The sequence below is a fragment of the Pseudochaenichthys georgianus genome, chromosome 21, assembly GCF_902827115.2.
Source record: "Pseudochaenichthys georgianus chromosome 21, fPseGeo1.2, whole genome shotgun sequence".
In the NCBI taxonomy this organism is placed as follows: Eukaryota; Metazoa; Chordata; class Actinopteri; order Perciformes; family Channichthyidae; genus Pseudochaenichthys; species Pseudochaenichthys georgianus.
The window spans coordinates 27,839,157-27,866,620 of NC_047523.1; the positions used below are offsets into that span (position 1 = coordinate 27,839,157).

Genomic DNA, 27,464 nt, shown 5'->3' on the forward strand with positions numbered 1-27,464 from the left:
TTCTACCATTTTCTTAAATTCATGGTAGTTTCAGTAATCCCCTGGTAATTGAGGACACAAGTTATCGAAATGACTAATGTCATCTTTATGGCTTTCAGAAAGGACAGGTGACTATCAAAGGACGAGCAGCAGCAGCAGGACTAGCAGCATATGATGATGATGATGTTAAATGTGTTGCTTTAGGAACATCCATTGCAAATACATGGAATTCAATAAACACTGAATAGCATATCATGCAGTTTGTCGGTGCCTTTTCCTCCGTGTTGTCCTGGTTTGCTGTGCTGCCTCCTAGTAGCCACCATGGTTTGCTGTGCTGCCTGGGGATGCTCAAATCTCTCCGAGAAAGGAGTACGAATGTACGGCTTCCCCACTGACACAGAGCGGAGGAAAAAATGGCTGGCTCAAGTCAGCAGGAGCAATTTCACGACCAACAGCAACAAAATATGTGATGTAATTATATACAAACACTGCATTTGCACTTTTTCACAAAACGAAAACCACACCATTGGGAAAGCTTAATGTTTTGTTTAATACAAAAAAACAGGGAAAGGCTTGAAAAACAGAGTTGAGACTCAGGGTGCAGGGTGAGGGTCTCAGTGCAGGTATTCAGGCTCCATTGAATCCCCCTCTGGTTCTTGTGCTGAAAGAGGGAGACAGGAGAAAGGGTTATACACACACAGCACACCTATTGGATGGGAAATGCCTTGGGGAGATAAGGTGTTTACTTATATAAAACAGTATTAAACGTACCTTGTGTTTTCACTCTCACTTAAGTCCCTCTCCCTTTGCCATCAATCCAGAATCAGCTGAGCTGCAACATTATACAGACAGGTAATAATCAACATAATCACAAGGACACAATATGGCTCTGCTAAAAACACTCACTCTTACACGCACCAAAGTTATATTTATCTAATATTTAACTCCCTCCACCCCCGCATACAATCCCGTTTAGAAGCCCCTCTTCTCTAATTCAACATGTTGGACGAAATGACATTAAGAGAACGGAATTTACAATTAAAAGGCTGTTCAACGTGTGTTGCTAACTTGCTTCGGTATGCTAGCTTAATCTGTTATCTGTAAACGTTCCCTAAATCTACTAATTTAGGGATAATCCACTGACATCCTTTAATACACATGTTCATTTGAATCAGATGTACTGATAATATCCGCAATATAAATCTTTAAACTTCTTCTTACCTTTAAAAGTCCGTCACGAACGGTGTATTATGCTGCAACTCCACAGCTCTGCCAGCCTTGGCGCTAACTTCCGGGGAACGATTGAGAGGCTCCACGATCCGCCATTGCTGTAAAAAAGTGGTCCATTGGAGTGAACGGAGATGTCGTAACTCTTCTATTAAATAGCTCTGGTGTAGTCCAAACGATAGCTGGGGATTCTGGGTAGTGTAGTGTCTTCTGCCATCCTTTACTCCTAGGAATGGACGCTCACATTACCTTTAAGGGCAGCCGACATAAACGAATGCAACCTGATCTCACCAGAATGCGTGACTCCACCACGACTCCTTAACACCACAATGCGTGGTGGAGTCACGAACTTTGTTACATTTGCGTGTCGGCACCACGCAAACAACCCCAATGTAAAGTGAATGAGGCTCCTTTGTCGTGGTGCACACACGCATTTCTACAACGTGCATTGTGTGTAATGCAACTGTTAATTTTATTAAATTAGTTTGTTTTTAAGGAAGGCCAGAGCTTCAGCTGTGTCAAATAGATTGTTCCCTTTAGTTAACGTTATTTAAAAGATAATGATCATGTCTTGTATTACGAGCGTCCATTCCCATTGGATAACGGAGAATTTTACACCCGGAAGTAAGTAGCCTATTCTCCTTACTGTCGATTGATTTTACAGTGATATCTGCACTACTCATCGACTAAAAAACACCAAATTGTCCTTGTTAATTACACAACATTGATTGGTTTGAATTGTGTGCAATGCTTTTGTATTTTCCCCCTTCGATTCGGAGAAACAAATATTTTTTCGGAGTTTTTGGACGGCAGAAGACACTACACTACCCAGAATCCTCAGCTATCGTTTGGGACTACACCATGAACCCCGTGATCAGTCCTCAAGTTCTTTGATTGGTTGACCTCCAACTGCATTCCATATGAAAAAAAACGTTTCGTAAAAGAGAAAATCATACTTTATTCAGCAGTGCTTGCTTTACTCTTTGATAGTCATCACATGAATGCATTGTAATAAATGGTTTGTCTGCATTAATTATTACACATCTGTCTTAGTTCTTTATTTATCTACAGAGATCGGGCATCAGAATACACCGGAAACTATTCTTTTACCGTTCTGTTTTAATTTCACAATAAAGTTAGTAGTAATATTTTGTTTTGATATTATTGTTTTTTATTAACTTCTAGACCGCTGGGTCATGTTAAGACCATCTTTTTTTGGTTGCTATGGGTTTTTTCCATCGCTTTTGTGTTACAAATATCAAAACAATAACAAAATAATATTCGTCGTAAACTAAACCGGAAACAGTAGTATATTTTATTTTGTTAACACTGTAAACTTGACAGCCTTTTAACCTATGCTTTTAACCCAAACCACCTACTGGTTAAAGCACGTTATTACACGTTTAGAGTAATTGCAATGCAGGAAGATTGTGTTGCTTTTTAATGACTGTTTAAAATGCCTTTTTCTTAATGTCTTTCATTTTTGTAACGCACTTTTGAATGTGTTATATTTTATGAAAACATTCAAATATTAAGAGTACATACAAAATAGTGGGAAAGTAGAAGGTCAATTATATAAATATAGAATAGAAAATATCAAGAAGATACTCAAATGATATCTAGAGTAAAACAGTTTAGTGCCTGATAGGAGGATGTGCTAACTAATAAGGCTTTATTTAAAGAAATGTGCAGAATACGACAGTGTAATGGTGGAAGTATACACACATTGATAGATGTCTTGTAATGCACTGTTGATGAACCTGTGACCCAAGTTGTTCATTCATTGCATAACTACACTGTTGTGTATATGATATGTCAATAAACCTTAGAAAATCTTGAAATCTTGAAAGGGATGTGCAAAATAGCAATTATATACAGTCTTTAATGAACTATTAGAGAATAACGAGTAATGAATATGCTTTAAACGGATCTGCAGATAAATATTTAGTCTTCTCAAGCAACCAACTATCAAATATCTCGCCTGATTGTTGGCACTTGACAATCACCTTCACTGAATTTCATTCAGGTGTAACTAAAGTCTGATTTAAGGGTTGTTTATATTTCACATCATTAATCCAAATCTGTAAAGTAACTAAAATAAATGTAGTGGATTAAAAATACCAGGTTAACCTTAAAGAAAGCCCTCAGGATTATAAAAGACCCCCATCACCCCAGCCACAAACGGTTCTGTCTGCTGCAGTCTGGCAGGCGGTACCACAGCATTCGGACTAAAACCACCAGACACAGAGACAGCTTCATCCCACAGGCCAGAAGACTATTAAACACCTGAATTTAGAAATAACATTAATCTGGCTGCTACTTAGAAATGATTTATCTAATATATCATATTCCAATCACTTGTATATAGACTCTTATTGCACTATTTCACTATTTTTTCTGTGCATCTGTTTTATTGCTTAGCACTGTTGGAGGAGCCTGTGACCTAAGGGGGGGAGGGGGGTAGGACACGTTCGATTCCTGTTTTGAATAGTGTGCTGTAGATGGGTTTCATTCCATTTCAAAGTCCTTTTGGATGCTCTGTGTAAACGTCGCGCATCCAATCACAGAGGTTGAGGACTGATCACGGGGTTTGTCAAGCTAAGCACATGGTGTAGTCCCAAACGATAGCTGAGGATTCTGGGTAGTGTAGTGTCTTCTGCCGTCCAAAAACTCCGAAAATATATTTGTTTCTCCGAATCGAAGGGGGAAAATACAAAAGCATTGTACACAATTCAAACCAATCAATGTTGTGTAATTAACAAGGACAATTTGGTGTTTTTTAGTCGTTGAGTAGTGCAGATATCACTGTAAAATCAATCGACAGTAAGGAGAATAGGCTACTTACTTCCGGGTGTAAAATTCTCCGTTATCCAATGGGAATGGACGCTCGTAATACAATACAGGGGTCATGATCATTATCTTTTAAATAACGTTAACTGAAGGGAACAATCTATTTGACACAGCTGAAGCTCTGGCCTTCCTTAAAAACTAACTAATTTAATAAAAATAACAGTTGCATTACACACAATGCACGTTGTAGAAATGCGTGTGTGCACCACGACAAAGGAGCCTCATTCACTTTACATTGGGGTTGTTTGCGTGGTGCCGACACGCAAATGTAACAAAGTTCGTGACTCCACCACGCATTGTGGTGTTAAGGAGTCGTGGTGGAGTCACGCATTCTGGTGAGATCAGGTTGAACGAATGCCGTGCTTCCATGAGCGTCAAATCCCGACGCAGATGGGTATACATTGCAATCAGTTGAAAGCTATTTGCGTCTCTTTATGACGCTGAAGGAGCCTAGGAGCGTCACAATTGGACGCCACGGACACTGACCAAACGTCGCTATTGGACGCTTAGGGAGTGAGAGTGTGTTGGCCACGGCCACAGATACAGCTTCACTTGTGGAGCTAGATGGCAATGATGTTGGTGAGGCAGGTGAGCTATCGTTATCCTCCGGCTGCTGTGGCACATCCACATTGCTAACGTTAGTGCTCGATTTCGAGGACGATGTATGACAAAAAAAACGGTCTAATTTTGTCAGTTTAGCTGTTACATCTCCTTGTTCTCTCTTGTCCTTTCTCATTTGAGCGCTGCTCTTGTGCTTTGGTTTGCCGTACATTATAAATGCAAGCTATTAAATGTTTTATAATGCTAACGAACTTTCTGCTGCAGCTACAGTACAGTACAGGTTGATTAAACGGTTCGCTCGTCACGCAAGGTATCACATGACATGAAAGGGAGCATGGTCATTGGACAGAAAAATTACAAATTAATTGAGGTTGCTTGGTTACTTTGAAGACTGCGTGAACCGGTCAATGCCATTGGGGCCCTCAAAAAAAAATGTAAACTTTTTTTTTTACATTGGCCCCCCCTCTGGGCACCGGCTGCACCGTCGATAGTTGCACCACTGGATGTGACACATATTCCTACACACTAACACTTGTTCAGAATAGAATAGAATCGTTTAATGTCATTGTACATGTACAATGAGATAATAATAAATGCTTCTCCCTTTAAGGGTGCCATCAAAAAAAACATCACAAAATAAGAAAACAAAATACACGCAGCATACATACTGGGAATAAGGAATAAAGTGCAGTAATTATTTCCAGGAGTATAAAAATAAAATCTGTAACGTAATAAATAATAATGATAGTATGTATTTATAATAATAATAATAGTAATGATATATATGTATATGTACAGAGTCACATTGATTCACATGATTTCAGGTTCATAAACTTACACACACACACACACACACACACACACACACACACACACACACACACACACACACACACACACACACACACACACACACACACACACACACACACACACACACACACACACACACACACACACACACACACACACACACACACACACACACACACACATACACACTCACTTGTGGACATGTACATATTTACATGGTATAATAAGGTCAGCATAACAAAAAATCATCAGCATACACTGGAGCAAAAGAAAACATGCTCAGTGCTTTAGCCCCAACACTCATAATAATACAATTTATGTTTTTGCAATATGGAATGCATTTTCTCCATCTATTATCAGATATGTGTTTTTGGTTTCTTAAGGATGAATGTTATCCTTTCCATATGTTAACTTGGTTGGTCAGTTCCCACCCTGTGTTTGTGGCTTGTTTGTGGCTGCTTAGGCAGAACCAAATGGAGAAAGGTTGGCAGCGTAGCAATAGGACATGCAGTGTATTGTCAACGTATAGTTACCATTTCACTGCATCCAAAATCTTAAAAATAATAATTTGTATGCAGTAGGACTAATATTTTTATATATATACACACAAGGTCTTAGGTATATGTTTATTTCCATAGGAATATTTTTGAATAAATGTTGGACTTGAGGAAGAAAGTATGTTCATCTTTATTATGGGAATAGGATCTGGAAGCATTTAGGTATTTTTATATTAAATATGTTTCTCCTTTTGTATTAGTCTTTATCCATAAATGCAAATGGCCTGAAAGGAAATCCAATTTTCAACACTTCATGCATGAAATGAAATGATAGCCTATAGAAACACTTAAAGGATTTACGAATCAGAAAGCCATCAACTATGGTCATCTACAATACCTTAAAAAACACATTTCTAATTTGATAATGTAACCTAGCTTACACATTCTCTTTCTTTTTTCTCATCTTTTTGTTTGATTTCTAATCTTTTTGTGTAATTGTATGAAGTAGACTACTTTGAAGAAGAAATGCAATAATGTTTGCCACCATTGACAATAAATGAAGATCAGTTAATCAAAACATAATACATTTGTAAGAAATGTATAGCCTACCAATGTTTATTGTTCTAATGGATTTCTGAACATATTGCTGCAAAGAAACCAGATGTTTATTTTTTATTGTCTCTGTCTATTTTCCTTTTTTCCTCCTTTTTAAGCAAATGTATGTATTTTAAAAAGGATGGGCTGTATCCTTGCACAAGCTATAAGCATAGAGACCAGTGCTTTTTTTTTAATCATCAAAGGTCTAACTCGGATGAATGCACTTAAAAAAGTTAGAGTGGATTTTATATTTATGTGGTTAAAATCTCCATGTTGCCTCAGTTCAGTGTCCGTGTGCTTCTGGCTTTGCACAAGATTATGGGGTGGACAGGATGGGATGCAGCCTATAGAGCTCTCCCAGCTCAACCACAGCGAGAGCATAATGCATATCTGTCGGCTCGGATGCAGCAGCTTCCTCTCTGCTTCAGTCAGTCAGTCAGACCGCCGAGGACACTGCCGGAGGATCCAGCCCCACACATCTCTGCTGAAGTAAGTCTTATCACCGAAACGAGCCACACTGCGATTTAGACTGGGATCAGCACGGGAAAACACACAAGGAAGGGGTCAAACCTAAAAACGCTCATCATCCACTGCCTCATTTAAAACTTGATACCGGAGTATGGGAGTCGTCGGCTCGGATGCAGCTCCACACCGGCTTCAGAAGTTGGACAGCCCGCAATTTGAATGCCATGACTCTTGACTTTAGACAACATTTCCAGCGCTGTGCAGTATTTAAGAAACCAAAAGGTGGACTTCTCCCTTTTGTGCCCATTATGTGTCCTCGGAGGATGTTATTATCTGATCAACATGTGGCACCTAATGGGCACCTTTAGTCTTTTCTGAGACATGGAGCATTAGTCTATCGATCCCCGAAGAACCCGTGGGTGCTACTTATTATTCACAGTAATGGAATGAAGAAACTATCTCGATATGATGGACGATAGATCCAGTAAGCTCATCTTGGTGCCTATCTTAGCTGTCCTTTTTGTTATGATAGGCTACCAGTACATATGTCCCGCTGGCAGCAATTCATGCCACTTTAAGGCTGAGGAGAAATTAAGTGGGGTAAGCCTACTTTCCACCCCGTACCAGGACAGCGATGATTTCTACAGAGATCAAGACCTGGAGGATGACAGCCCTCCTAAACTACCGTCAAAATTCAACTTCACCGAAAGAGACCTTGACAGACACGTGGAGTTCAACATCAAAGGGGACGACGTGATAGTGTTTTTGCACATCCAGAAGACCGGAGGAACCACTTTCGGGAGGCACTTGGTGAGGAATATTCGCTTGGAGCAGCCGTGCGACTGCAAGCCAGGACAGAAGAAATGCACATGTCACCGACCAGGGAAAGAGGAGTCCTGGCTCTTCTCCCGGTTCTCTACCGGCTGGAGCTGCGGGCTGCATGCAGACTGGACCGAGCTGACGAACTGTGTACCTGTCATTATGGATAAGAAGGAAGCCCAGAGGAATACAAGGTAAATGTGTACAAATAGGCATGCAAACACTAGAACCCCACGATAAATGTAAACAATCAAAGTTGTGAAAGAGTATCAGATGGGATGGTGTTCCCAAATGAGAGATGTAGTTTAGTCAGAAAGTGTTTTATCCAGGAAAATATTGTACCAAGTCAACATTTACCTTCATTAACCTTCAGAAATGAAATCTGTCTGTTCACATCAGCCTCTCACAATGGACTTGGTTCTGTCCAGCTGTGCCCGTGCTGTTTTTCTACCAATTTGCGCTATTCACAAATTGTACTCAAGCATTTAAAGAAATCCCTTTTCACAGCAGAAATGTTGTTTGGAAGCCTGCAGTCCAATTTGGCACACTGCAGTGTTTTTATTGTGTCTGGATCAAAGCTCCATTGCACCTATTGAACACTGAGAGTTTCATGAAAGCAAACATATGTGAATTCATAATTGTAAGTTAAAGGGTATGTGACTGACTCTTTGACTCTGATGGTATCCCCCTCTGTTTTATTAATGGTTAACTTGTCCATAATAAGGGTATCACACTCAAACCTGACCCACACAGATCCCCTGCATTGTGTGATTAGTCCCTGATGTGTTCTCACTGGTTTATAGAACAGGAGCACTGCTGCTGTATCACACAAAGTCTTTACATCAGATGCCGTTTTATCTCATGACTGACTTCAGATTATCCAAAGATGTTTGGTTTAGATGGACAAAAGATATCTGAGCGTGAAAGAAAAGTATAACCTGCTTATTTGATATGCATTTTCCTTCTAACATTTTCTGTTGAAATTGCAGTAGAAAAGACATTTGCCATTGCTAACTACTCATTTGAGAAAATGTATGCAGTTAGTACAATTACTTAAGGCGACTGCATTGTAATGAACCAGTCACTGCATGAGCAATGTGTAAGTGTTTCTGTGTGTGTGTGTTTTCACTTGGCAGAATAGATGTGTGCATTTTGCAATGCAGTTAGAGTTGCTGATTCTTTCAATTGCATTGCAGACTATTCATTAAAAGAGAAAATACATTTGAAAAGTCTTTAAGTCAGTTGCATGTTCTCAGAGATACTGACATTTAGAAAAGAGCATAAACCAAATGTCACAAACACACAAGAATTTCCTTTTCTGTTTTGAAAAAAACATCTTACAGTACACTGAAGTACATGAGCACATGATTTATTTCTGCTGTGCCAAGTGTTTCCTTTACTCAGGAAAGTGCTCAGTGGATGCGACAGCTCCTCATTTCACAGCTGCAGCATCTATTCTGCAGTTAGGCCTGGCATCCCTTGTTCTTTAGCTGGCTCCCGCAGCATCTATTCTCAGATAAGTCTGCCTCGACCAAGCCTGTTGGCAGACACAGCTATTAGACCCCCTCACTAACACAGCATAATTACTAAGATGAATAATGGTTTAATGCAAAATCGGAATAATTTTATGTATGAGCAATGCCTTAATTAAAATATTTCAAATGCTATAAAAGGTCAAAATAAGAAAAAAAACACCCTTGTACAGTTGAATAGTTAATTTGCAATAAATAATCCATACAATCTTAACTCTACCTAAGGGTGTAATGGGGAATACGAAGTGGACATCACTGCCAAATTCAGATGGCATACCCTTGTTTTTCGGGTGAGAGCCTCTCAGATTGAGTGGCTTTCTTTCCGCAGTCCCAGGTCCTCACCTTGCCAGCTCTTGAGATGGCAGTAGGGGAGCTGAAGTGGGCTTGGATGGCACTGCCTGCCTGGCGTTGTGTGGTATTTTAAGCCGGGCAGGGCGTGAAGCATGGAGAGCCAGCCGTGCGGCCCAGGAAAGGTCAGGTGTGTCAGACTGGATCAGTGTGTGTGTCCTGCGGCGTGGCTCCTCTGGAGTTTGCTGTCAGTCAAGGGAGAAGGGAAGCGGGCGAGTTGCACTCTCTTCCGGGCTTTTTGGAGAAACATACCTCTAAGTGCTGTTCTCTTAAGTTGCTTTGTGGGGAGCGTCCTGGCGTTACTTTGTCTGCTGCATCAAGAAGGCTTGCTGAGCAGGTTGTTTTCACCTCAAGTGATTTCAGAAACCTTCACTGTGTAGAGCTGCTTAAATTATTTCTTATTGTTACATCCTCATTAGCTAACTGTTTGGTCTCGAGCAGATGTATTCAATTTGACTCACAAAAACAATGCCAATTTAAAAATGAACATGGAATATGGACAAGTAAACCATGTCTTTAGAATTGTTTTGACAAGGTCGGTATTTCTGAGAAATACCTGATGTTTCTTTCCATTAAAATAAGACTGACCTTTTTCGGTTGTTCAGCTTAATATTTGCTTCCATCCTTGTGCAGTCAGAATTTGTGCAGTCAGAATGTCAATGAGATTAAAAACAATACCTTTTTATTGTTACAGCTGCTCGACGATGAAAGGACAAGTGATTATCAAACATAGTCAGAAGTTCCTCCAGCATACATTATACGCCATGAATAAAGTAGCAGTGAACTCAGTGCTGTCCATGTAATATGGGTATTGTCATTTTTCTTTGATCAGATTACTCACTGAATGTTTGCATATGAGCAAATACCAACCATTATTTTTCATATCCCCTGCAGATGAAAGATAATGTTGATGTTTCATGCTAGGGATTTTTTATTTTTTTTAAATGATCACATGTAATACTAATGACAAACACATTTGAGATACTTTCAGAAGAGCCATTCAAGCCTTTGTTATACATCATGAAAGCTGAGAAGAATAACGATCTTCTGTTTGAGCACAAGGTCCCTCAATCAGAACACAACATATTCATGCTTGTGCATTGTCATTCACACAACAGAAAGAGGACATTGCTAGTTTAGCTTAGGACACAACATCCTCTTAGCACCCAGAGAGTGAGCACGGTTTGTTTGTTTTTAAGTTAAAATCAGAAGAAGACAAACCACTTGCTGTTAATTCTACCTGATTTATTCAACATTCTTCATCACAGTTTTACTTCTTTACTGATTCCCTGAATATGTGGTTAAATAGCAAAACATAATTATATTTCACATGGTTGACATTCATAGGAACGTCAAGGTGGAAGTAAATGAATACAATAAATCAGGCTCATGCTGATGCATATGATTCTTCATGGTGGTATTTTGATGACGTTTAATAAAGTATTTGAATTAGCGTAGAACTTAGAACTGTGTTCATATCTTTTCTCAAAAAATGTGACAAAGCAATATCTCAATTAAAGGTGGGTTAGGTAAGTTTGAGAAACCGGCTCGAGATCGCTAGAATTTGAAAATACACAACCGGAGAAAATCTGCCACTTCCTTACAGAGCCCCTCCTCCAACACACACGAACGCGCACATGACCAATGAGGGCACGAGATAAATTTGTGCCCCGATGGAAGGCTGACAGGCAGGTAGGCCATGGGTTGTACTTTTTACAGTATTACGGCTTCTACAGATGACACTTTTTTATGGATTTTTTGTCAAAGCACTTCAGATATTCATTGCTATCGGGATGTTTAGAGCATTCCATGGAATATAACGAAAAAGTGTATCTCGAGCCGGTTTCTGAAACTTACCTACCCCACCTTTAAGAAGAGCATTTATTATGCAGATTTGACAATCCAGTCAGCTCATCACTCATGATGTCATTCATCACTCTTTTTTTTCGGCCTCTCTGTTAATGACAAGAAAACGCATAAACTACAAAACGGATTTAAGTAAGTTAGTTAATCATGAGAGGAAAAATGGACGGGTTCCATAATTCCCGAATGGTCGGGCATAAAACCAAAATCATTTTTGTCTCTCTGGACTCCTTGAATTCTATTTTGTTAAATTCAATACAACTTTACTTATCCCGTCAAGCAATTGTATACAGCAACCCACCATCCAGTTGAAAAATCGTACCACTATGTTGTTAGCAATTGAAGTTGGGTTTGAAAAATCCAAAGAAACTTGACTTTGATTATCATGCTGAGGCAGCCAAGCTAACAAATTAGTTAATCTGCTCATATGCTTATTGGTGTCCCTTGACATCTTGCTAATTGCACTATCCCTTGCTACATATTCAGCAGGTACATGAATCTATTTGGATTCAGGCATTAAACATCCAGAGCAATACAATAAATATCATAGATCTTTGTAGACTTATATTGAAGGACTGTACAGCCTTTTTCTTGTTTCTATTCCTGTTAGTTGTTCCCCTTTTAACTGTGGCCTCATGGTAATTTTATGCATATGCTGATGTTGCCGTTTTTATCAATTATAAAATCTTCATTAGAGGCTTTTTTGTTGCCTTTGCATAATGAATGCTCAGTTCAGAAGTACAAAGAGACCAAAGCCAAAACACAAGTGGTGTGCAGACGGTCTTCGATGCTCTCCTTTGATGAAGCACAGAGAGAGAGAGAATGTGCCTATGTAGCAATGACAAAGAGGATGTCCTCTGCTGTGATTCTAATGATGTTTTTAGATCACTGTGTCCTCGAGGTTTTTTGTGTCATGTGGACTAAAAAGCTGTCTTGAAAGTTGTGCATATAGTAAAACACAATGGCAACTATACTGTGATTTCTTGGTTGAAAAGTATTTCTTAATGATGTCACAGACTGAAGGATGTTCATTAACACTTTTGATACATCATAGTTGCTGTTAATTTGCTTCCAAATGCTGCTTCACAGGGATCATTTACATACTCGTTGTCAGTCTTTTGGGTGTTGAAGGGAAAATCTTCTATGCTTTATGGCCTCATGTATCTCTGTTATGTGAGGGACTACGGGTGGAAATAAACTCAAAGCTCAAATCCGGCATGTTTACGTTTTAAAGCATTATTTGTTTTAAATGTTCATCAATGTGCACTGTCCCTCTTCAAATAAACAATTAAATGAAATGATGTTCCAGTTTGTTGAAGATCACAAGTATTGACAATAAGGGAAACTCTAGCTTGGTTGGAATAGTACCCAATAGATGAAAAGTACTGCAAAACTATTAAATCTCCTGCCTACATGTATTGTCCACCAATCATAACAATAACATGTCCTTAGTTTCTATAACAATCCTACAGGGGTACTGAAAGACAGTTATTACTTACAGGGCACTGCATTGATGTACACCAGTCCTTTGCTGAATAACACCACGCATCATATTTTATTCATAATGACTGATACAGCAAGGGCTGCAAATACTGCCATTTACAGCCTGTATCATTGAACCATGCATGTCTACATCTATCTACTTTTGTACCTGCGCATGACTTCTACCTGGGCATCTCCCTGAATCGGCATGTGGGAGGGAGTCATTACCAAAGCCGACCCAAATGAACTTAAACAGCGATTACATTTTTCATTTTGCCAACACTGATGTTGATTCCTCATGTTATTGCAAAATGTGTGGGCATATTTAATTATTATTACAATTCCATTCAATCTATCATATTTAATGTCATAGTTGTAAAGCTCGGAGGTTTAAATCTTATCACATATGTTCATCAGACTGAGTTAGCCTCATTGTAATTGTAGATTATTATTTTTTTGGCTTTAATTAATTTTTTATTTTTAAATAAGGACAATATTTCCATTAACCGTGTATATAGAAGGCTGAATATGAAGTTCCCATTAGCTTTACAGTTTGGTTCACTCTCATAGTGTCATTCTTGGCCACAGCAGGCAACTGTTTTGCTCTAAAAACAATATACTGTATATATGGTACAATATACTGTAGTACCTGCTTAGCACAAAACATACTTAACAGTGTACCATTCAGCAGCTTAACACTGAAATACTTCCCTAAGGAGTTGGTCAATTATTTTAGGTTTGGGCTCAGACATTAATAATTAATAAGAAAGATGACAGATACGGTGTAGCATTTAGAAGCTAGAGAGCAAACATATTTCCTTCAGAAGTTGATTGAGATCAAAACCAGAGATGAAAGAGTCAATATTGGACTAGCATTCATCAGGTGATCAGAAACATGACGTGTAAATAGGAAATGTCAATATTTTTCACAACTTGTTTTTGCTGCACCCACATTTTCGAAAATATGAGGTATTACAGGCTTAAAATGTTTAAAAATTGCAAGTATTAATTGCATTTTGGTTACGAAAATTGTTGAAATTACAACAAAATGCTGTTATATCAGTAAATTGAAAAATGATCTTGCTGGAATTTTCTTCTGTGTCATCTGAAGCCTCTCTGCGGTACTCCACCAAGTGAAAGCTTCATGAGTTACAGTAAAGCAACAGAGTAATTTGGATGCCCTCCAAACCCAGATGAACTGGAAGGGGGAAAGTTGAGCAGATTTACAGTTCTGGTCGTATCTTAAGATGTAGGAGGCTAAGTGTTCATCACAATGATGGGGTGTTTATTATGTGCAGAGGTGTGGGTGCCTTTGCAGGCCTTGGACTTCCAGGGCGCGGAGATTGCTTTTCATGTGTCGTTAATTCAAGTCGTCATTCCTGGCAGGCCTGAGCAGTAATCCGGTTGGATTGATAATTAAGTGTTACCTCTTCAGAGAGTGGAACAGCATATGGTGACAGAGTCATTAAATGTGATTCAGCTTAGACTATGGAGAAGGAACAGAAACTTTTATCAATTTCCTTACTGAAAGACTTGAGAACATTCAAGGAGAGCTGACATATTAGCTTATATTTCTGATTGATAAAAATGGAGAATTTAGAAGCAAAACATTTACCGCAGGAGTTGGAGATAAAAAACGGAACAAAAAGACACTGGATATTTATCATCCATTACATTTACCAGGTGGCGAGAGAAATGACTCCAATGAAATGCTGATGTTGCTCCATATGGGCTGAATATGCAAGAAGGTAAATGATTGCTATCAGATTGAGCATCTTAACCTACAAGGTTGTGTTTACAGCTTCTCGCACCATCCCCCCAAGTGGCCAAACATCTATTATTGCAGGTTAAAACAATATATATATATATATATGTATGTTGTACATAGAAAAAACAAACAGAAACAAAGGTGTAAGACATCATTTTGTTATTATTTGACAAACTCGACCTACACATCTCTGTGGTCTTTCCTGTAATTCTTATTTTTCTCAGTAAAGATGTGCAGTACTTTACCCAGTATTCGGAAGTTTTTAATCAGTATCAGGAAGATTATATACTGTATTTATTATTTTTGCCATGCGATGTCTTTTCAATTGGAAAGGGGATTAGTGGCCCAGTTCTATCCGGAAATCTGCTGCTTGATACAGGATGCACCCAACAGGGAGTTGTCTTTAAACGTTATTGTCCACTGCACATTGATTGAATAACTTGGCCCGTATAGACCACTCTAATGTTAGCATTTGGAGAATGGAGAAAGTGTTGCATATGTTTGAGTTCCTATGGATATATCTTTGGCTTGGTGCAGATGTAGTATGGATGGAGCTTACGTCTTTCCCTAAAAGCCACTCTAGGTAATGAAAGCCATGCAGCTTGCCAGAGCAGGCTTGCAGCTTCTCTGAAACTGCCGTCAAATACTTGCTGCTCCGGCAAATATGAATCTCCAATTGTCTGATTCAGCTCTTATAGTGTGATTAAAATGTGGCATTTAAGTTGAGTGCCTGGCAAGGACTCTGTGTCGCAGTGTTCTAGAAGATAGTTTGTAGACTTAGATCCTCCCTTTGTAAGAAATGTTGAATCACTGCAATTTTGTATCTTTTGGTTTATTTTTGTGGCAAAATGTCCTCACTAAATGTAATGGAAATGTCACAATACTGCTGTTAAACTATTGTGGCATGAGTGTTGTTTTCTTAATTTGATCCATGTAATCACATATGATAAATACCTTGCTTTAACTCTAAACAGCTTGCCTTTATGAACTCTCAGATCCCAGAGGTGCCGTCAAGGAGCTAAACTCCTACTTTCCAGTCAGCTTTTGATCAGTGTTTGATCACACCCTAGACTGAAATAAAAAAGAAGAGGAGCAAAGCACCTCACACCGATTTACTTAAATGGAGTCATCATTGTGAGGAGAATGAATCCGTTGCTGCAGCAATTCGGAGATTTGATGTTTAATGTTCTCAAGACGCCTGGTGGCAAATGCTCCTATTTTCAGAGGGGCATTTCACTTTGGCTCTGTTTTCCCTCTAATTGAGAAAATAACAATCTAGCTCTCTACATTACATTACATGTTGCTTGTTCGACACTTTTATCCTAAGCGACTTACATACTCAATACTGTGGACAATCCCCACAGGAGCAATTTGGGGTGAAGTGTCTCAGGGACACAACGACATGCTGACTGCAGTGGGGTTTGAACCTGTGCTCCCCTGATCCGAACACCAACTCACTAAGCCACTGCGCCACACACCTCCTCTACTATAAACAGTCCAATAAAAAAATACTGGAAGATTGTTTACTATAAATTTGTTTCGTCAATGTTTGCTGACTTAGCTTTTGTGCTCTTTTACAATTGTATCCCGAATGATCCAATAGAATTTGGGCTTTGTATCATGCTTACTGAATCCTTGGAAGAATCATTGCCAGGTAACACAGTAAAGAGATAAAAGGAGAATGTTCAACAGTCACATAAAGCATGCTGACTTGCTTAGACTCCTTGTTAATTCAGGTGGGAACTTCCTTCCTTGTGTGTGTTTCTTTCATACTCACAATTCTGCTTGACAGATTGACATATCAAACAGAGACACAGAAAATGCCAGCAGAGGTGCCCTGCTGTGTTATTTCTCAATTGATACCTGTAAGGCCTGACGAGGGTGCCGTGCCAGGAATAACTGCCTCTGGAGTTGATTTATTATAACAACCTGGAGAAAGGTCATCTGTCCTTATCTGGGGCGGGCTGGTGACAGGTAAGTTTATACTGTGGGGAGGCTGCCTGCCTCACGCTGCTCCCCAATTTGGATTCAGAGGTTGACTGAGCACCTGGCACCCTTAAAGTGTAAGCACAGGTAGTGTCACCTTCACACGCTCTAATCTCTGCTTGCAAGAGTGTGCAACCCCTGCGTTTGGTGGATAAAGCTCTCAATGTTTTGATGTTGTTGTGTGCTTTGTTGGCTTGTGATGAAATGGTGAAATGTGTCAACATGAAGAAAAGCCTTCACTACAGGGAGACGGGTGAACTGAGGTAAAGATATACCAAAATCAGCCTCGGCATGCGTGTAATAAAATGGTAATCCATAATACATTATCAATCAATATAATATGTATTGCTGGTGTCCTCTGCATCTTCCTCGTGCTGCGGCATCAGTCAGACTTCAGACTTCTCACTGAACAGATTGCAGTCCAGATTGCCTCTTAAATGCTTGTATTTATAAATAGGTGCTCAGTCCTGTTTTACTTCGCAATATCGTTATAAACATTTGATCAGCATTGAACATGCCGGGCAAACACTTGTTTTCATTAACTTGATATAAAACTCTTATGAAACAGTATGCATTACATTAGAAACAACTCGAACATTGACTTATTATTTATTGACTTAACTATTATGTATATTTTCACATGCTCTATATTTCTTTATTAGTTTAAATCCCGAGAACATATTGTATATGTTATGAGGACTTAACATTACTTTATTTCCCACTGGAAAAGGATTTCCCTCTTGAGATCCATTTCAGTTCCCAACCACATGCTTGGTTGCAGTATAAATTGGATTCCAGTCCACAGTATAATAAGTATGGATTGAAGATCTTTCCTCACATCAGCGCGGCACTAGAGAGTAGAGTAACATCGTGTGGCATCACAGAGAGCCGGTGTGGAACAAATAGCATTATGTCTCAGCACGTGTTGTGATACAGCACATCAACCTCATCATAGGAAGCCCATGTCCCTCAATGCGAGTCACTTGTCTCCAGGTGCCAGACGAATAGCTACAAAACACAGCTTTAAATCCCACTCGCAAATCCAGGGATCACTTAACTTCTCATCAGTCTCCATTGTGCTATGGAGGCTGGACGGTGCTTCATTCATCACATTCTGTGTAGGCCTCCGCTCTCACGTTCGGTTTCCGAGCAGAGAATTTGTTTACTTTCCCTTTAAGGGTGGTGAGAGGAAATTGTCCTAGCACTGGAGGCATTTGCTCCTCTTGTAATGCCAGGCGTGTCTGTGAATCATAACAAGTTACGGAGGCAGGAACAATATTAAGTGTCTTTGAGTGCTTCCTTTTGAACAGCATGTATGAATTATCATCAAATGGCTTTTCCCTCGCTGTCATCAAGAAGCACATTATGCCTTTGTTAAATATTTCAAGATGGAATATAAACCAATGCATATTAATGCCATATGACATAAATTAGCATTGATTCCAAGTTGTTACACACCTAACAAAGCCAGTGTGCTGCTAAAGTCAATTTGGGTGTGTTGGGAGCTTTTAGCAACAATGTGAAGAGAAATGGCGAGCTGTTTCAGGCAATGCAAGGTGCCAACATGACTAATGGGCCCAACCTGGATCCTCTATCGACTCGCACAGAAATACCCAGGGATTGATTTGACTGCTTATGCCACCGCCATAATCTCGCCCCCCTATGATGTGGTTTCATGGCTATTTGTAAAACTGCTGCCACAGCCTCTTTTTTATGTTGGCTGTAATATCGAACCTGACCATGTAGGCTGCTCCGTGTCCAGTCACTGCTTTAATATTCAACCTTTCTTGACACCTCTGTGTAACCAGAATGGACTGATTTATTAAGGGCATTTGAAAGAAAGAACAAACTACAAAACATGCATATAAGATGTAATATATGATGATTACTGGCTTACTTATTATTATGTTTTTATTTCGACAAGTTGCTCCCGATGGCCAACGGTGTGTGAATGTTAGGTCCTAGAGCAAGTGGTACTGCTCTGTATGAATGGGTGAATGACATGTAGTATGTAAAGCGCTTTGAGGGGTCGTAAAGACTGGATAAAGCGCTATATAAGTACAGTCCATTTACCATTTACAAGGACCATGCAAATACAAATCTCAGAAAAGAGAAGAGATGAATTATACCAGATTTGAGCTAATAGCAAATGTTCCGTCTGCACTTTATCTATTTGATCACACAGTTGTCTTATGTCTGTTAGTCATTTCTGATAGCATTTGATCCTTGTCTCATAAAACCAAATGGTCCAATTACATAGATTTGAAATGGAACCTCCTAAGCGGAGTATTATATTAAATAAAAAAGAATATTAATTATTATATAATATTTCACTAGATACCACCTATCCGTTGTAATAAAACCACAGATGCACCTACATTTTTTTGTATCTGTTATTAGATCAGGGGTGTCCAAACTACGGCATGCAGCAAATTCTAAAAGTATAATTTAATACGGCCCACACCATAAACTTGTGCTTGTCTTATATTGTACTTCTTAATTATAAGTATATACAAATATACTACACAGTTGTATTCACGTGTGAATAAGCCCAATTTTCAAGTAAATTCAGTCAATTCAAGGTGAAAACTTTTTCAAACAAGTCTTAGTTGATAATAAAAGCCAAATAACTTATTTCTATAACAAGCTTGAAACAAACCTTCATATTTCCCCTTATTTTAAGAAATCTGAAGCTTCTGTTTTAAGGAATGAGCTTCAAACAAGATCAAGTAAACCCAAGGCCGGCCCTGACCAATTTGCTGCCCTAGGCAATATTTTTGCTGGCGCCCCCCCCCCCCCCCCCCCCCCCAAATGCAGACACTCACTATGACTCGTGCATGCTTGCACCAAAACAGAAAGATATGGACACACAAGATGTGTGAAAATGTATTTAGTATTCTATCCATTTGTACAGGATTTAAGTTGGGGGGTGGACCTAACCTCCTCTTGGGCGGTCCGGGGGCATGTTCCCCCGGGAAGATTTTTTTTAAGTTAAAAGCATCAATCTGGTGCACTTTGAGAGCAACATTAAGAGATCTATGGATACATCTTTCAACACCCATATGAAACAGAACTGTAAGCAGATTTTCTTTTTCTTTATGGATATTTTACAAATCACTCCCCTTTTAAACTGTATTCTTGTTTATTAATAACAACTTTTTTGTACTGTCATATAGTATTTTATACTATAAGAGAATAGATAAAAATAGATTCTCTTATTTTTTTATAACTATAATGATCATATAAAGGTATGCCTTTAGCTCACTGAGCTGAGGTTATCAGAGCCTCTCAGTCTTTCAGGAGAGAGCTCTCTAAAGCTCTCCCCCCGCGGCCGCTTACACAGTAAATTCCAATGTTAATAAAAGCTGTATACGTTTTTTGGGAATTTGATTTATTTTAAATTAACACAAATACAAAATTAAAACCTATAATTGCACACTAAAACCATTATTTCAAAAAAAGAACTATTGCACATAAACCTCTGGTTTTTACTGGGGCTGGGGCAGCTCAACTTTATTTGGGGGGGGGGTGCGCCATAGTTTATGGGCGCTGTACGCAATATAGGCGTAGTTCTGTTAGTATAAGATAATAAGATGTACTTTGTTGATCCAAAATCGGGAAATTGTGTTGTGCTGAAATAAAAAAAAAATACATATTTTTTAAATTTCTAACTTTTTTTTCAATTTCCGGCGCCCCCCATTGACCTTAGCATTCACCTATACTGCCTATGCCAAGGGCCGGCCCTGAGTAAACCCTCTGGAGAGCTGTGATGTAGGTTGTTTGTTTTCTAAAAGCACATCGAAGTATCAAGCATAATTTACATAGATTTGATAGATTTTTCTTATCATTTAACTTATGAGGCAATACACCTCACCTCTGTATGTGGCCCTCAGTGAAAACAGTTTGGACACCCCTGTATTAGATTGAACGTGATTTTGAAAACACTTTATGTGCTTTACTTTTTTGTCTTCACTGTTTGGAAAGTGAGTCCTACAGCCATTTCCGCTCCCCTAAAGTAGGAAAGGAGAGAGCTGAGCAGCTGTTCCAGCACAAGACTGTGGCCTTTCCATGTTGATGATTGATTCAGGTGCGGTGAGGAGGGAGAGGGGGGGATCAGGCTTTGGGCTGTGTCCGTTAATCACACTGTATTACCACACAGGAGGCATTTATCACCAAACACCAAAGGCTTCAGTCCACGGGGGAACACTGAAACCAATCTCATCGCTTACATGCAATCCATCCAGGTCTACGAAAAGCAGCCTTGTTGAGCGCTACCACATCCATTTTCTCTATCAGAGGGGTATGTTACACAGAAAAAGTAAGAGGCAAAGAACAGCGAGGAAAGTGGGGGTGAAGATACTTTTGGAATAAGTCCCTGCAGTACTTTAAAGGAGTCTTTTTGTACCTCATCCAGTGTCACAGCCTTGTGTTGTGTCTCATCATGGAGTGAAAGCATCCAACTTCTAACATTACTGTGGAGGCTTGTTGTGTCTGCTGGTGATGACACGATAAAGTTCCATTTTGTCTTTCATTGCAACAGAAATGACAGTAGAGACACCGTGTTCATGAAACTTTATTGGCCAGTGAATTGCCTCGCTGGATGACAATGCAATGGGTTGCGGAAAAAGTTGAGCCAGCTTCAACTTTTATGCCAACAACCCTTTGTTTTATGCCAGGTCCCTCTAGCCGTAAAAACAAATGATGGGAATGAATCTTTCCACACAGTGCTGTTGTCTGTCTCAAAATGAGAGAGGATGATGTCGTGAAATAATGATAACAGAGTTTGACTGACAAAAGACATTTCTAATGCTTCAATCAGGCACCTCGTAACCTAAATGTATCTTCACTGTTTGGTATATCAGCACCTTACTTGGGTCTTTATCTTTTCCCACTTAGCGTTTCCAAGTGGTGTTATTGTTGTAGCTGCTGTATTTTTGCAGAATGGAATTGTTAACTGAGGCTTACAGGGAACCAATTTGAACGCCATGGTGTAATTATTCTACAGTCATTACATTGTGCAAACAACATACACTTCTAAATGATAAGTAAAAGAAAAATGGTTTTCTATTACAATTTAATTTTGATTATTCTTCACCAGGATTGTTTCGCTTTCTCATCTGGATATATTGTTTCAGGACATAATCTAAACCATACATAGATACATAATTACATTTAGATCATAAGACATGAGGTGAGACAGTGAGTCTCACAGGCTACAAACTAGATACAACATGCATCTATGCTTGTTATACTTTCAAAGACATCTTGCTTCTTCTTGGCCTCAATCATGTTTCTCGAGTTTACTTAGAAGCACATTTTCCAGACTGTACACAGGGTCCTTAAACTTCTCCCCCCACATCTCCCCATAACAATCCCTCTAATGACTGGCCTCCAGGATCCACATGTGCAGGTTGCACTCACTCCCTCTAACAACTGACATTAGCCAAGATAATGGTTTTCCCAATAGGGGGTCGTGTTTAAAGGCTGCACAAATAATATGTCTTTGTGCAGCAGGCCTCTCCTTTTGTCCCGGGTGAAGGCTAGAGTAAAAGATTATTTTACACTAAAAGCTACTATTATTGAAGTTGCATGTTCCGGTTTTTGACAAATGGTCCGCAGCATATAACTGCGGGTGCCTTTGAGTCTGTGCAGGTTTGTGTTGATGTACAGCTTCATATTGGATGTGTATGCTGGTGTTGGAGCTGCTGGTTCCTCTCAGATGGATCCATAAGAAGGTTATTGCATGTTCTTTGTTGGGAAAATACTGAATTGACTCTTCTAATGTCAGAGTAGCACATGATAACAAAGGCCCTTCGTAGCTGTGTACGTAACCGGATGTATGATTACCTAGAAGAGCTTCAGGACACACTGTTTTAGGCATATGAGACAATGATTAACATGATGTATTCGATTACATAGAAGAAGCTCATGAGACACTGTGTTGAACATATGATAGCTATGTTCAACGATTTAAACATGAGAGAGATAGGGAGATGGGCATATGACTGTCATGTTTATTGCATACGCAGGCCTTAGCTAATCTGAACTAAGGCCAGAATACTGCTTTGAAACAGTATTCTTGCATCTTGTGACTGTAACGCTCTCTTGTACTGTATATAAGGCATGTCAAGGACACTATTCAGGGAACTATTTTGTCCCATGCAGCTCTGTGTGTGATGATAATAAATACATGTATCCTGATATTGAAGCTCAAGCCGGTGACGAGTGATATTTGTCCTAATATTCTCCATAGTCTGTTCATTTACATCATGCGTGTTTAATTGTTATGTAATTTGTTGCCGACATTGCGAGTGGTGTAAACGGAACAGGAAAATCTGCACTTTAGACAACAAGTTTGTCCACAGGGAGACTTTGCACAAGATGTATCAGCGTGACATTTACATTGAGATGGTAAGTGTGACCGAGTGAGGTTACATGTCTGACTCCTAGTGTAATTGTTTAAAAGGCAAAAAACCACACAGTCCCTCGGGACCTTAGCGCTGATGCTTGATAAGTCAGAGCAAACAGACGCCTGTTTATCCATGGCTGTGATGAGTGTCTGTGTTTTGTCACTTTAGGAAGACAAACAACATCTAAGCGAAGGCAACCACTGCTGTTTCTAATTAGCACACAACACTTGCAATTGCAGCAATAAATGTGTCTGCTTTGTAGTCTGGTAAAAGTAGATCAAAGTCAAAGCTGTGCCAGCAGTGTGCATTTGAGGTGAGTTTTTTTCTACAGGGAAATATACCCACAGTACAGTGCGGCTTTTTTTTTGTCGCCTAGCATTTGGAGGCCTTAGCTCAGTGGAAAAGTAGCAGAATAAAATCCCCCTTGTGTTGACAAGAGTGTCAGCTTGTTCGGAATATATATTCATGGCTGCAAATGGAAACGGAACAACCACAATTGATGTCCTGCAGTGCCAGGGCCAGTTATTGATGTGCAGTGGAGGGTAGAGATTGACATTTAACAGCGACAGGATGAGCGACCTCTGACCAGCCTGAATACTCTGCAGCAGATGTCCTGGCACATACAGAATGGGCTACAGTATGGTTTGTCTGTATAAGAGACGGAGGGGAACAGAGCAATGGGCTTCGGAGCAGAGGGAGTCATTTTCCCCTCGCCTCCACCTTGCCGCAGTCAGGGGAGACAAACAGGAAAATCGATACTCTCACTCGGGACAGTTCACTACAAGGGCCTTCCTCACGACGCTATCTGTCAGTCAGTCCCTCAAGCGGGATGGGAACTGCTGACAAGAAAGGTGTCATGCCACACTGATCACACTGTTAGCGAGCGACTGAAGTCTTGTTCAGCACCGCGGACAGCTCCAGACAGACGGAGACAAAGGGCTCAGGGAGAAATGTTGGACTTCTTCTTCAGTCCTTTCAAACATATTCTCATTGAATTCCAGCATGACATTAGTGAGTGTACAGCAGGTACTACTATCATATTAACATATTATGGTTTTTATAGAGATTGATGCCCACAAACCTCTCAAACACCGAATAAATATGACATAGGCTGTCGGCAGGACCTTGCAAACACACTTCTATTGCGCGATTAGTGATGGTTGTGTATGCATCTATGTAAACAGTGTTTTTTAAAAGAAAACAAGTATTTTTTTGCCTTTTTAGGGATAATTTTAAATGTTATTTCTTCAATCTTTTTTTAAGCCCATTTTTTCTATGAAAATGTCATTTACATTTTTTATTTTCAAAGTTTGTTTTATTTAATAATATTGTCTATTCTGGAACATATCCGAATCAAGTGGCAAATACAGGAACTATTTTACTTCTACTTGTCGTTATTGTTACGAGTGTTTGGCCATCAGTTCCTTCCATATTCATTGATAAGTTATTGAATAATTCCTTCTTTATTTAATTGATAATGTAAAGTGTTTCATATGCGATGTGTTTTTGAAAAAGAAGGGTTTTTAATGACCAGCTTGGTTGCCAAGTTAGGATGTAAAACTCCAATTTGCATAAAACAGTATCTCCCCTGATTTCCAGTCAAATATCTGCTGGTACATTTTAAAAAAACATCACAAAAATACAACTGACATTAAAACATTGAGACAAAACCACATGGGAGATAGACCATTGGGAGTCTAAGTAAACAACGTGCAGTGCTCTTTTTTTAATTCCTCAATCCATTCCTGTAATGGCCCTGAAAGTGTGTGGGAAACCGACCAACTGTCGTGTGTGTGTGTGTGTGTGTGTGTGTGTGTGTGTGTGTGTGTGTGTGTGTGTGTGTGTGTGTGTGTGTGTGTGTGTGTGTGTGTGTGTGTGTGTGTGTGTGTGTGTGTGTGTGTGTGTGTGTGTGTGTGTGTGTGTGTGTGTGTGTGTGTGTGTGTGTGTGTGTGTGTGTGTGTGTGTGTGTGTGTGTGTGTGTGTGTGTGTGTGTGTGTGTGATGAGGAGGGCCTCAGTGAGTGCTGCCAATGGTAATGAAGCCACCACTATAAATGGACTAGTCATTCATGATTAACTGGCGTGTCATGCCTGAAGTAATTGCCTTAATTAGCTATTGAACAGGTTTCAGGGTTAATGGGACAACAGGTTGGCAGTGAACCTGATTTACTGTTGGAAGTTAATGATTTTACTCTCATCTTCCCCTCATTCCTCGAAATGATTTGATTAACAGTACAGGAGAAACAGATCCCCTTGTTTGTTAATACAAAATCAATTTCATGGCTGGCTGAGCTATCTCTGACAGTGTTGTTGTTGGGCGAGCGAGGTCTTCAGTCAGCCACTGGAGACAGGACAAACACACAGAGGCCTGTCGAGGAGCGCCGACGGTAAATCTGTCTCTGAGAGCGTGTCGGGAAGCTGGCAGCTCTCCCACCCTGCCCACAAATGTACCTCCACTAAGCTTTTCTGTCATGACTGCCGGCCAATCCGGTGTGTTTTCCCTGAAATTGTGTTGGAGGAATAAGCCTATGTGAGTAATTGGGAAGCAGGTACCATAAAGTCTCTCCTGTGAGGCAGGATGTGTTTGGAAGTTTGTTCCATGGGAAATTCCAGAGGGGAGAAAGTGTAAAGATATTGTCCTCAAATCCTCCGATGCCAAGGCCACATAATTGGCAAAACCTTGGACTGTTATTGAGTAGAGTACATATAACGGCATCTTTAATGTTAACCTCTATTTCTCTCTGTTTAAACATCCAATTTGGCACTGGCTCTTTGCGGCATATTGTGCCTGCAGCATGGCTCGGTGATTTTGGCAGAACTCGCTTGCAATGCTCGTACAGTAGCAAAACTATTACAGGCTTTTTTTTCTTTGTGTGTCACACAGATTTCAGCTTATAAAGGCCATTGATTGGAATAGGTAGGTAGCCGCGGTGTGCATTCGAGCCAGCTGTGGTTTAACGGTGATTCAGCAATCAGTTCACTTTGTCTCACTATTATATAATTCACAATGAAAACAAACAGTGCGTGGAAACTCAGCCACATGTGTGCCAACTTTATTGAAACGTGTAAACCTCTTTGTTATTTCTACCTTGAGCCGTGAAATTATTGTAGTTAGGGCTTTGTTCTACGAACGCTGGAAGATGCTACACTTTTTATGCATGTGTTATAATGCTGCAACTATGAGCCTTGTGTTTTAGAGCCAAGGTGATCAATGTACATGTAATCAATCATTGGGAAATTATTTTTTAAATCATTTTAAGCAAAACTGCCAAATAATCCTCTTTATCTATTCTCAAATGTGATGAGTTGGTGCCTTCTCCTGTTTTGTATCAGATAATTGTTTGTTGGACTATTTGTCTGAGAAAATAAGCATTTTAATAACTTCATCTTGATTGATTTGAGTAATTGTAACTAATTTCTTATAATTTTACAACAATTCATTCCATATTAAACAGTTAATTAAAAGAAGAGAAATACAGTAATTGTCGGATAATAAATGATAAAAATAAGTAGAAATAATAAACGATAAAACAAAGTAAAGCTGTCTGATGCTAAAGAAGCTGGAGCTGGAGATTCTGCTTTCAGAATCACTTTGATAAGGCAATTAGCAAAATAGTTACAGATTCATTTTATGTCCATCAATTTATAACATACATAAATACAGACATTTGCACTTTTAAAACTGCAGGATTCTAATTACATTTCATGAATACATAAAGAAAACATGGCCATGGCGAATCCAGTACTTTGACATTTGCTGATGCAGCCCTGCAACATGATATTAAAGGCATGCATAGTGGAGCAGTAAAACGCTGGGACGTTTCTGCTGAGCTGCAAGAAAAAATAAACTTTGCTCTGACCCACGAGAGTGATCAAGCTGCAGCCACAGTAGATTTAATGAAGTGTGAGTGTCTTCTATAGCTTCACCTGAGTTGGAGATGAACAAGGGAGACATAAAGGGCATGACAAGTCATTTCTGTGCTGTGCTCCCTCGTGTGCAGTGTCACGAGAACAGCAACAAAGATTGTTTCACGTCCCTCTTCACAGCATTATATCTATTGGCCTGAAAGTTTGCTCAGCACTCTTGAACTGTTATGACTCTGCACACATCAGTTTTTGCTTCACGGAGAACAAACAAGAGGTGACATGCAGTATATCCGAGACAGCAGTGTGATGGAGAGGAGGGTCGTCCTCACAGGGGGACGGATATAACCAAAGTATCAGTGTTCCCCGGTTGCTCTGAAAATGGCCAGTCCTGCGCTTCTTGCT

The 27,464-nt window shown here is 39.6% G+C and overlaps 1 protein-coding gene and 1 long non-coding RNA gene across 2 annotated transcripts in view; one reads left to right on the forward strand and one right to left on the reverse strand.

The window, feature by feature from the left end:
* Positions 1–510: 510 nt before the first annotated feature.
* LOC139435927 (uncharacterized) lies at positions 511–896 on the reverse strand. Its single transcript, XR_011645130.1, has 2 exons — positions 751–896; positions 511–640 (listed from the first exon to the last, which is right to left on the reverse strand). It is a non-coding gene; the product is annotated as an uncharacterized lncRNA (long non-coding RNA).
* A 5,980-nt stretch (positions 897–6,876) lies between these two features.
* The window catches only part of hs6st3b (heparan sulfate 6-O-sulfotransferase 3b), a 70,073-nt gene continuing 49,485 nt past the window's right edge, over positions 6,877–27,464 (forward strand). The window contains exon 1 of the mRNA XM_034109298.1: positions 6,877–8,002. Coding sequence (XP_033965189.1) covers positions 7,455–8,002 — 548 coding nt within the window. The 5' untranslated portion in view covers positions 6,877–7,454. The remainder of the gene's footprint in view (positions 8,003–27,464) is intronic.